Source organism: Podarcis filfolensis, assembly GCF_964270895.1.
Source record: "Podarcis filfolensis genome assembly, chromosome: 14".
In the NCBI taxonomy this organism is placed as follows: Eukaryota; Metazoa; Chordata; class Lepidosauria; order Squamata; family Lacertidae; genus Podarcis; species Podarcis filfolensis.
In genome coordinates this window covers 50295345-50307444 of record NC_139616.1, presented here as the reverse complement: position 1 = coordinate 50307444, position 12100 = coordinate 50295345, and the positions used below count along the sequence as shown (strand labels likewise).

Here is a 12100-nt window from a genome sequence, read left to right as displayed (position 1 = left end):
GCACTGCAGAAGAGTCAAAGGCCACTGGCAGATCCAGGGTCATGCTCCCTGAAGGTAAAGGTTGTCATGCAGGGTTTATCTATACCAACACAGGACATCAACAAGAGTGACAAAGGCGGTTTCCATCCCAAACCTGAGACGCAAGTCAAAAATGGATCCAGTTCATCTGAGACTTTACAGAGTTGTTAAGTGATGGCCCACTTGCCAACCTTGGCTAGGAATACAAAGTTTGAAACTAATGCATAATTTCACCAAGTCAAGGGGCTGAGTGGTGGCTTCGATAATAGAGGTCTTGCATTACTCCCTCACACAATATGCATTTAATGATAACCTTCAACAAGGCTTCACCAGCCAAGGACAAGGGCCAAGCAAGTACTCATCAGTCCTCATTTTCATCCAAGATGACACTCTGGATGATGACTCTGCTTTGGACCTGGATCCCAAAGCAGAATCCAGGCCATGAATTATCTCAGTGATTTTATCCTCAAAGTACTAAGCAGTAATATCACGGCATGCCACTGGGGCATCCAGCAACCCACATGGATAGAGGCTAAGCTGGGGCATTTCTTTCCTCACCCATGAAAACTCAGTTGGATGTTTGGGGATGAGCCATGTGCAGTCAGAAATGTCATAAGTTTTCATCCACCTGAGCTCTAGACACTGTCTCTGCTGCTAAGTTCCTTGCAACTCTGCAGGTCATCAGGGAGACAGATGACTTCTGATAAACAGGGAAGAGGGTTCTGCGGAGCTATTGCGCTAACAGCATGTGTGTTCCAGGAACACACAAAGATAACAGAGACTAAACTGGATGCTCCCTTAGGGCCAACAGAAGACCATCTGGCTCCATTAAGTTTGAGGTATGTGTGGACTATCTCAATCGAGCTTTTAACCACATGAAGGAGGTTTGAAATAAGAGCAAGTCCAACTTCAACCAGGCTGAGAACTGCCAATGATAAAGAGGCACCAAGGAGTTCTTCCCCAAAGATCAACTTCATCCTGTCCAGTACAGAAAACTGGATCCAATGTATGAACTGCAGCAGCTGTTGGGCCTAACAAACATTGAGACAGACCCATGGTTGCCACGGTGTCTGTGAAATCCTGAGCTGTGCTGATTAAGGAGACGTCAGCATTTGTAACTGAAGCCTACCCAGAGATCCTCAACATCGCATCTGTCACCTTGGTAGTGGAGGCTGTGAAGCAGCAGGGCAATAGGGAGCCTTGCAGAATCCCTCTTGTGGCTCAGTTGCTTGACACTAGCTGTATCCATGCTTCAACGTGGCTGCATCTCAGACAGGGAACTCATTAAAAGAGACATGTAACCCTTATGGATTACAGCAACTCCACCTTCCCAGTCACCGGTCCTGTACTGATGGATGAATTGGGTCCACACATCCATTGTTTTCTTCATGCATGCATCTGCCTCATCTCCCGAATATATGCTTGGTGCAGTCAAGATGGGCCAGGAATAGTCTCTTCCATTTCCACAACGCGTTAAGCTTGACTCCAGTACAGACATGCATATATGAAGTAAAAGATTTGTATTCTTTACATTCCTATTTCCTCCAACACCTGGGTCTATTATACTGCAGCCCCTGGAATAAAATAGCATGGTCTCATTTCAGACTCCCATAACTTCTTATCACTTCTGGGGCTCTGAATATTGTATTTGCTCTCCTAATTCCAGGTTGGAGTTGATCTCGAGGCCTCAAGGACTCTTGCAAGTAACATATTTTGATACAGTCTTGTGTCATCTGCCTGAGGCCAACTTTTTGAACAGCCTGGGGGACCATCCGTAACATTTTGTTAATTAAAAATGTGAATAAGAATGAGGGCTGTTTACATAGGGCTGCCTTGATCAGAATCTACGTAGGGGAAATGCAGCCAGTTCAATTAACAAGTAGTTTTTGATAATCAAGTTTCTGATAACGAGGGCTCCACAGTACCCCCGCCCCCAATTTCTATTTTTCCTGTCCCTCATAAAAGCCTCCTGATCCACATCAAGCCCGATTAAAAGGCAAGCAAGCAGGATTCCCTCTGGAGTCCAGATCTTATGTCAGAATCAGAAGCTATTTAGATACCTGGCACAAAGGGACCTAAGAGATAAATGGCAAGGGAAGCTCTTTCCTTTCTGCCTCCCTGATAATCATACTTCTGCCTTGGAAAAGGTACTTTGCTGAAAGGTCAGGGCATCCTGCTCTTATCCGACTTTCATGGACAAAACCCAGCTTTTGATGGTAATGGATTATTTAGGATTTTCTGTCTATCTCTACGAGAGGCCCAGAGGATCTGCAGAGGCAGGTAAAAGTGATTATGAGTAGCAGCCAGCCAGGTCTGGATGAGTGAGAATGGCTATTTGTTTACACTGCAAAATTTGGACAAATTATTGGATCAAAACTAGAAATGGACTAGAACAAAGCACCCAAGTTAAATTTAACACTAAAGGGATTTTGAAATCACTCTTGAGCTGCAGAACCATCACCTCATTCTACAAAGAAGTCTCAATTCATTCCAACAGGGGTCGAAACAATGAGCTGAGAAGCTTCAGTGCATTTCCAAACAGCATGTTAAAACATTGCCTTGTGCTGGGTAACCTATGATAACTGCTGTTTTGACTGTGTTTCCTCAGCATTTAGCTAGTTTAAGCTTATTTTACATTTTTTTCATCTGAAAACTACCTCGCGTCTAAATTGCTGAGCACCCAAATAACATAAGCGTGGTAATGACATGTAATTGCCTTCAGTTCTTTCGATGTGGCTCGAGTGCAACTATCCCATTACATTTTCATGAAATAAAAAGCACGCAATTATCTAAACTACCACCTATTTCACATGTATTATCCACCCAAAATCTATCAACAGGATCGGCCTTTATTCCTAACACGTGCCCCTTTCGTGGTCCTCTGCCTGCATTTCCGTTTCTTCCGTTATACGACTGACTGGGAGGTGAGCTGCTGATTGATGCCTACACATACCTCCTTGGGTGAAAACATTCAACACACCTTGCATTTGTTCAGCATGTTGTAACTGAGAGTGTTAATGCTGCATGAACAAGGTCTTCTGCGCAAGCTAAGCCGCACCGCAATAGACATCAGTGAGACAGCAGCCACTGTTAACATAGGTAGTGATGAATTGCAGGGAGACTCAACCAAAGTGTGTGGTCTCAGGGCAAATTCTGGTTCGTGTGCATGCAAGGTCTTGGGAGGGCATCCGGTGGCTGTGGGCTTTCAGTCTTGCACCCTCCTCAGAAGGTTAGAGGTGTGCAACTTCCCCTCTGCCCCCACGAGTGTATTTCCCAAGAGCCTGCTTTTCTGCACTCCCCTGGTCAAGAGACCCCCCCAACTTTTATATGCTACTAACCTTCCACTGCACGAGGACAGAAGACGTGGTATGCGGGGTCACAGACACAGAATTTGGTGGTTCGCCTGGAACTAAATATGGATATATAAAGGAAACAGGCATTAAAGTGAGAAACAAGCAGAGAAGCAGGGAACGCGTTCTGTTGCTGGAAGTTCTTCCTCGCCTGGCTTGCCACGGAGGCACTGCTGTGCTGCAAAGGAGCGAGTGGGGGCCTCCCTCCCGCCATTCCCCCACCCCACCTATGAGAGGCCCAGCTGCCTAAACCTGCTTTGAGCATCTATCCTACCTGTGCAGCAAATGCACGGAATGTATCAGGGACAAAGCCGGGGAAGCTTATCAGGCGCTCCCAGCTCTCCACACTAAAATGCTCCACTAGCCGCAGCGGGTTTGCTCAGCAAAATAAATCCTCTGAGTTTGCTGAGGAGGTGAGCAGCTTTTACAGTTAATCATTTCTGTTGTATAGAGGCCAGTGGGGGCCCTGGGTTTTCCAAAACTCAACCCGAAGTGCACTTTGGGAAGGATATATCTATCTATGTAGACATATATAATGGGAATGACCCCCAGAACATCAGCTGCGCTAGTCTGCTGCAGCAAAAGAGAGAGAGAGATGAGACAAACCGTGGCAGCTTAAAGATAAGGATGGGATTCAAAGGCCAACTTTCAGCACATCCCAAGGCTTGCGGACACCTCTGGGGATTTCTGCCTCCTGATATGGAGCCACAGACCCTACCCCTGCCTTTGAAACTCCATTTACACCCAATTCCCAGGAGGAGACACAGGGAGAAACACCAGCCCAAAGCCTGCTTGGAAGTCCAAAGATAGTTGTAGGGTCATTTGCATTGCAAATGGTTTATTTTCCAAGGAGCTCGCCCTGATGTTGGGGGATTTATAACAGCCAGGCATTTTATGATCATCTCAGGTAAAACTAAGATTCTAGAGTTCTTGACAATATCCTCAGTGAGGGCTGCTTTACTTAAACAACTTTTCCAACTTGGATCCAGTGCACATTCAACTTTGCAGTTGATTTGCCTGTCCAGAGAACAGCACTGGATGCTCCCATGCATGCTGTTTTTCATGTGTTATGCTAAAAGGGGCTTCTTAAGCTATTATGCACTTTGTGCATCACTTATGAATGCTCTTAACGGAGAGTTTATGAATAACAGAGAGTTTTCAGAAGAGACACTGAATGTACACTGCAGCCAATGCGGGTTTTAAAACAAAGATGATCCAAAGTAAACTTGACACATGAAAGCCACACAAACTGGAGTCACTCGTCTTTACAACTGCAGAGTTGCTGTCCAAGAGGAATAGTATCCTCCCCATTGCAGCCACAATCCAGAAGCTCTTTGGACATGTGGGGGGGGGCGCAATGGACACACCCCGCTCAAGCTTCCTCCTGTCTGCAAACCCATTCACTCCTGAACATTGCAAAAGTCCAAATGTGTGAAGCAGAGCACCCTTTTCCTTGCAAGTCCCCACTCCTGCTTTCCGCAGGAAAAAAGGGGTGGTGGTGTTAATAGACAGGATTCATTAGCATCCTTTTGTTAGACCCCCCCAACCTCTGTTATCTCTTTTGCAGGGAGGGGTAGATAATAGCAGAGGTGCAGTGGGAACACATTTAGAGCTTGGTCTTATCCACACTTTGCTCTTTCCAGGCACAGTCTACAATTGAAAGCTCCATGTCTGAGCACCTACCCCAACCTCCAATGCTTTGCCTGCAAAAACCCACTCTTTAAAGCTCAGAGTGAGCGTCAATCTGCAGAAAACCTGAATGGAGTTTGCTTCAACTGAGTACTAAAGCTCAGGGAGGGGGGAAGCCTGGACATGGGGCATGAAAGTGTTAGACTCTGCCTGGAAAGAGTAAGGCAAAGGGTGTGCATAAGCCTTCTGTCCTGGCATGAAGGGGGTTGGGACATGATCTGAAGTGCAGTCACAGATTTTGAGAGGAGTGAGCTCACGTTTTCCACCCAGCTCCATTTGATGCTTTCTGTAATACCCCTCTTCCCAATGCAATGCTGGAGAAAGATCTGGGCATGCATCTTCATCTCAGATCAAGATCTGTTCCCAATAACACCAGGAATCTCAAACACACCCACACCCCCCCCACACACCCAGGTTCTACTGACTGGGCCCAAGCATGCCATTGCCTGTGTTTCTGCAGGACAGCTTGCCAAAGGTTGTATCCCCTGAAGCTCACTGGTTCAGCAATGTCGCTCGATTGAAGAAACCGTTGTGGTTTCACTTGCGCTTACAGAGCCTCAGATTTCAGCCTGATTCTTCACAATGTGAGCATCTTGTCTCCCCAGAAAGACAAAGTTCCTGTTGGACCAGTGTACCTGTTTCTCTATTGACCTGCTAGATTGTTTATCAGTGTACCTTTTGGCTCATGCACCTGTCTGCTACCACCTTGTCTTGCCTTTCCTCAGTCTTACCATCAGGCAGTTACTTTCCTTTCGCCTTCTGCCTGTCCACTGGGGATGTGGATGTGCCTCTCTACCCTAACCCTTGATACCTTAAAGACTGCCTTGAATAGGAAAGTTCATGTCTACATCAAATCACCGTACACATGCACTGAACAATTACTGTACTCCATTTATTATTATTGAACAAAAAGCACCTGAAACTCATCCGAGACAAAAGGGTGGGGGGAGAAGCACTTTGCAATTGTAAATTGCTTTTTGCCTGTACAAACTAGCAGTCTAAAATGTTTGTGCTTGCTGGACATGCACTCTCCCCCCCCCCCTCTCATTCAACCGTTTAGCACTTCTGCAGCCTGAAAGTGGATTTGGAGTGAAAACAATTGGAGAAAGTTCTCCAAACATAGGCTCAATTCTACATTCATTTTTAATGTTCCTTGTTAAATTATTCAATTTCAGGAAAGATAATGGTTCGTTAGCACAGAACCTGGAAGACAAGCAAACGGGGTTTAAATCAGCAAGATCCATTATCTGAAGGCACTGCAGGGCAGTTCACTGTTGAGGAGGCTAAACTGTGCTACTGCCTCTGTCAATAGCGCCCAAACGGTGAGTTTTAGCCCTATGCATCTTCCTGTCCCCTAATCCTGAGGTGCAATGCTGGGACCGAGTGCACTAGGGAATGGATCCCCTGGGTTACTGTGAAAGAGAAACAGCTATGCTCAGTTTTGAGCTGGGCGCCCTTACCATCCTGCAGCGTTGTGACTGCTTCCGTCTCGGCTCCAAAGTCACTGTCACCAATATCGTTGGTTGCTTTCAGGCGCAGCTTGTAGGAAGTAAATGGGTTGAGTCTGCAAAATGGGAAAGGGTTAACAGAATGGGGATCAATGCTTCTCTCTGGCTATCCACAGCTGCCTGGAGCAGCTCTCCCCACAACAAATATTGTAAGCGCAGCTTGTATTACCCAGTATGTCTTCCTTTTCCTGAAGCCACACTATTGCACCATGTTAAACTGTGGAATTTGCTTCACCGAGAAGCAGGGATGGCCACCAATTTGGATCGCTTTACAAGGGGGTGGAAGCAAATTCATGGAGAGGGCTATCAATGGCTAACAGCCACAATGGCTGTGTTCTATCTATGTCGGAAGCAGTATGCCTTGGAACATCACTGCTGGCAATTCCAGGTGGGGAGTGCACCGCAGTCATACTCCAGTCCCTCTTGCCTTTGGGTTTGACTGCTGTGTGGAAGAGAATGCTGGACTGGATGAGGTCCCTTTGGCCTGATCCAGCTACAGCCAGGCTCTTCTGATCCAGATCAGAGGCACGAGCTGAAACCCAAACACCCCCTTTGCAGGGTTCCTGTTTCTCAAGCGCTGCTCACACATCTCAACATGACCTTTCTTTCCCGGTGATGGTCAAATTACACCTGCCCTTGCTCCACTTGCAGGAGACAACAGTGGATTAATCCAAGGGCAAGCAGAGCAAATGGAAGAACAGATGAACAGATGATGTGGGCTCCCAGCCACAAGGATCTTGGCTAATCTAGGTGACTGTGCTCCAGGAGTGCTGCTTTTTAATCGCGGTTGCGTTTCCAACTAATAGTGTTACTCAGCTTATTTAACACAGACAGTGACAGGGGATTCCCTGCAGGCTTTCTGTGTACTCAGTGACTTTAAGATATGCAAAGACTGACTTCCAGCTGAGGTGACTTCAGCAGAGCTTCCAGCATAGCCAGCGGGAGGCTCCCTTTGAGTCGCTAACAAGGTCTGCTCGGGTCCAGAGTCCCACGTAATAGGCTTAGCTAATTAATCGGTTGAAGCCAGTTGCTGGGCTTGGTCCTGGAGGGCCAACGAGCAATGCAGATAAGATTACCAGGGACGGAATATTCAAATGTGGTGGGATAAAACAGAGGCGTGATGGACAGTGTGCGCTAAATTGCTCTGAGCAGCCCCCGCAGGGAAAATGCTCTTAGGAACCTGGCGACACATTTGCCCCTCCTTGGATCTTGGTAAGAAGAAGAAGAAAAAGAAAAATGAAGACGTGAGGCTGGCTGCTATGCACATGCATGCTCTAGAGTTGCTGCGATCATGGAAATTGCAGAGGGAGAGCAACCTGTGGGTCTGCAACTTGCATTTCTCCGTTGGATTGAACGGGGAAGTGGGAAAGGCGCAGCTGTCCTGTTAGACCGTAGGATATAGCTGCTATTTGATCAATTCTTTCACAACAGGACAGGGGTCCCCAACCTTTTTTGGGCTAGTGGATACACTGAGAATATTGAGGAAGTGCTGTGTGTACCGATCAAAAAAATGGTTGTGTGGCACAATACAAAACTAATGAGAATATAGTCACTTCTGTTTCCCCTGGACAACCTCAGACTTGCCCTGGGAAGTCAGCTATGTCCTGGTGGTCCTGCTTGTGGAAATCACACAATATTCACCCACCCACACCCATTATATACACAATGAGGATGTTGTAGTCTAATAACAACAGGGAGCTTTCCCCAAGACCAGAAGAAAACATACAGGTTGGTCATCTCTCTCTCTCTCTCTCTTTCTCTCTCTTTCTCTCTCTCTCTCTCTCTCCCCCCCCCTCACACACTGCTGCACACATACAGACCACAAACACACAAATACCTCTCTCTCTTTCTCAGTCACTCACTCATGCACAAACATATCACACAGACATCTCTCCCTCTGTCTCTGCCCAAGTGCATCTCTCCCTCTTTGGGCTCATCCATTCCACTTCTCCAAATGCAGTACAGTTCTTCATACATCTACAAATATGGTTTTGTTTTTTTACCCTTGCCAAAACTATGTTTTGCATTAAACTCGTAGTAAACAAATCTCAGAATCTGCACACACACACAGAAAGAGAAGCATGTACATGACACAACATTCATTGGGCTGTATAAGAATATAAACCCATGACAAACCCACAACAGCAGTACCAGTAAAACAATACAGGCGAGGCCCAGCACCTCAAGATTCTTGTCCCAATATGGTTTTTTTTTTGGGGGGGGGGGCTGAGATGTCCTCTGTCCCATAGAATTGGTGCCTATGACTTCATGTAACAGCCCTGTAAGCACATCAGAATCAATGCTCAATAAACAGACCACCCCTGTGGCCTGCAGCCCATTATTTTGATGGTGAAAATTATTGCCCGACGAAGTAATTCCTCACACTTGAACATTTTCAAACTGCAGTGAGCTGGTAGTTTCTAATTTGATGCCAAAGATCCGCATCCCATTAGCCAGTTTCCTTTGCTGGTATGCCAATAAGATTTTCAAAAGAGCCTCATTTCCTTCAGAGGGCTGTGTGTGTGTGTGTGTGTGTGTGTGTGTGTGTGTGTGTGTTATGAACAGCAAGTGGCAAGTCTCCTTGTAGGTACAGGGTGGCTTCAGCAAGCAATCACTTCAAGAATTTTAATTCCAGCACAATCTAATGAAGGCTGGATAACGCAGTTTAAACAGGGCGATGTTATCTCTCTATTCCTCAGTATGGCCATACAGATAAAATTGCCCTCATTTCATCTGAAAACAAGATAAGGAACTCACAGAGACAGAATCTCAATGCAGCAGAGGGGAATGAATATCAACTATCGCTGCAAAAAAGGGACTTTGCAAAGGTCTGGGTTTTCCTGCATTGCTGACGGGTTGGGCAAGGAAAGGAGGAGGAGAAGGCGGAGGAGGGGAAAAGCCAGCCGTTTGCCAATTATCTCATGTTAAAACAATTGGAAAACAATTTGTCTGGGTTTAAAATTTCACCCTCCCCTCTGATAAAGACTTTCCACATGGAGTCCAACTGAGAATGAGGGCTGCTGCTCCCCCCCCCAAAAAAAAACAAGACTGGAGGGAGAACAGGGTGGATCTTTGCAAGCAGCCATCACGCTACCACACCCCCACCAAGGCAAAGCACGCACTTCCTTTAAGGCTGGGGTGGGGGAGCAGTCACGACTATTGCATTACACATTGCATATCTGCAGTCAACCTAAGGCTGAAGGAAAGCAATGTCTCTGCACACCACTTAACACAGTGCCATAGAATCCAGCTTCTGTCCCTTTTACTGCATCCTGTTCCATGTGAACAAAAAAGCAAGATCAAAATGATGGATCAGGCCAATCATCTATCTGATCCAGCATCCTGTTCTCATGGTGGCCAATCAGATGCCTGTGGGAAATCCTTAAGCAGGATCTAACCACAAGAGCCCTCTCCCCTCCTGTAGTTCCCAGCAACTGGTATTCAGATAGATTGCTGCCTCTGATGCTTGAGACAGAGAATAACCAGTGTGCCTAGTCTCTCCTCTGTAAATTTGCCCAATCCTATAGCCAACCATCACACCCACCCACCACATGGTCCTTGTAAACCATTCAAGGGCATCTGGGATTTCAAGGTGGAGTTGGAAGAGGGCACAGGACTGAAAATTTGTGCCAGGACTAGAACCATATGTACAGACGTAATCAATAACCTATTACTTTATTCTGGATGAATTCCCAGAGCCACAACCCAAAACCTATTCACTCTCAGAACCACTGCATTCACTTTAGCAGGCCTGCATTAGAGCAACTAGATGGAGGGTTGCCACTTGATCCTCTCTTTGCAAATCAGGTCTTCAAGTATGGACAGTTCCACACCATACATGTGTATATTCAATGCACATGACTTCCTTGAAAGAATCATAGGAACTGAAGTTCATCACAAAGCTATCATTTGCAGCACCAATAGCAAACTACAGTTACCAGGGTTATTTGGGGGAAGCCATGTGTGCTGAATGTGCCTCAAATTCTGAAGCAATGCCATTGACCCCCTTCCTACAATGATGGAGGAGTCTCTCTGGGCCTCCGAGGTCAGAAGGTGCTACCTGTGGTCAAGGTGTGCTGTGTCTCCTGCCATTTCTGGCTGTGAGTTTCTCTGTGGTACCTGTCAATTGAGCAGGAAGTAGCTTCATGGCTGATGGATGAAGAGTATGTTTGCCACTCGCCGCCGGGAAGCTCCTTAGTTTGCACCGTGAAGTAGCGCACCGGAGAAGACCCATCGCTCCCAGGAATCCAATGTAGCTGCAAACTTCGGGATGTCACTTCGGACTGGGGGACTTTCAGGTCACTGGGAGGAGCCGGTCGTTCTGGAATGAAATATAAAAGTTGTTATTCTTAGAAAAAAGTTTAGATGGTAGGCAATAAACAGAAGATCCCCAAATGCAGCGACACTGAGCCCAACTTGTTCTTCCATATGTTAATAATAATATAATAATAATTTATTATTTGTACCCCACCCATCTGGCTGGGTCTCCCCAGCCACTCTGGGCGGCTTCCAACAAAGATTAAAAATACATTAAAATGTTGTTGCATCAATGCTAAAAGAGGCAATACGGCATGTTGTACACTGAAAGAAAATTATATGAAAATGATGTACCGGTGGTATTTGACTCCCAGTAAGTTAGCAAAAAATGTATAGGACAAGTACAAATATCTGCTGGAAATGTAAAGAAAAAGAAGGTACCTTTTATCATATGTGGCAGACTTGTATGGTAATGAAAGGTTTGGAGATGATATATAATGAAGTGAAAAAAATGTTTAAAACAACCTTTGTTAAAAAAACAACAAGCAGAAGCTTTTTTATTAGGAATTATAGGCACCAACATTCCAAAGGAGCAGAAAATACTTTTTATGTATGGAACAACAGCTACCCGGATGTTACTCGCACAGAGATGGAAAGAAGACAAGAGAGAAATGGCAAACCAAGCTGGTAGGACTATGCCAAAATGGCAAAACTGACTGGAAAACTCAGAAACCAAGAGGACAAAAACTTTATAAAAGAATGGGGAAAATTTCTAAGTTATTTAGGAGACCACTGTAAGCAGATGGAAACACTGGCAGGATTTTGATTTCACTTGTAGTTTAACAAATACCATGGACATTATGGACTGATATAAAAGTTATATGGAGGAATATGCAGTTGTAAATGTTCAAAATGGGACCCCATGGAGGGGATGGGGGGAAGTTGCAAGATTCAGAGGAATCTCTGTATATGGATTTATATTTGGATTTTTACAAATATAAATTTGCAAAATCAAATAAAAATGATTTTTAAAAAGAGGCAATTCTGCTCCCTGCTGAACAGCCCTTGCTTCTCTGGGCCTTGAGGAAAGTGAAAGCAAAAAGGAGGCTTCGCAAGGGTCACCAAGGTCAGAGAACACCTGCGGTTTCCACAGGTAGAATCAATGCAAGGCTGAGATGAAATGGTTGTGGAGAACTTTGCCTGAGAAAGCCCATAGCCATGGCTTGAACAGAGGCTGCATGAGCCTGAAATTTCCTTATTGAACTCTGCTCCAATTTT

General features: G+C 45.7%; 1 protein-coding gene across 8 annotated transcripts in view; it reads right to left on the bottom strand.

Moving 5' to 3' along the window:
* The window catches only part of SDK1 (sidekick cell adhesion molecule 1), a 575941-nt gene that overhangs the window by 61100 nt on the left and 502741 nt on the right, over positions 1-12100 (bottom strand). For all 8 annotated transcript variants that reach the window (XM_083585530.1, XM_083585534.1, XM_083585535.1 and 5 more), the window contains 3 exons: positions 10685-10886; positions 6518-6621; positions 3357-3427 (listed from right to left, as the gene is read on the bottom strand). In XM_083585530.1, coding sequence (XP_083441656.1) covers positions 3357-3427; positions 6518-6621; positions 10685-10886 — 377 coding nt within the window. The remainder of the gene's footprint in view (positions 1-3356; positions 3428-6517; positions 6622-10684; positions 10887-12100) is intronic.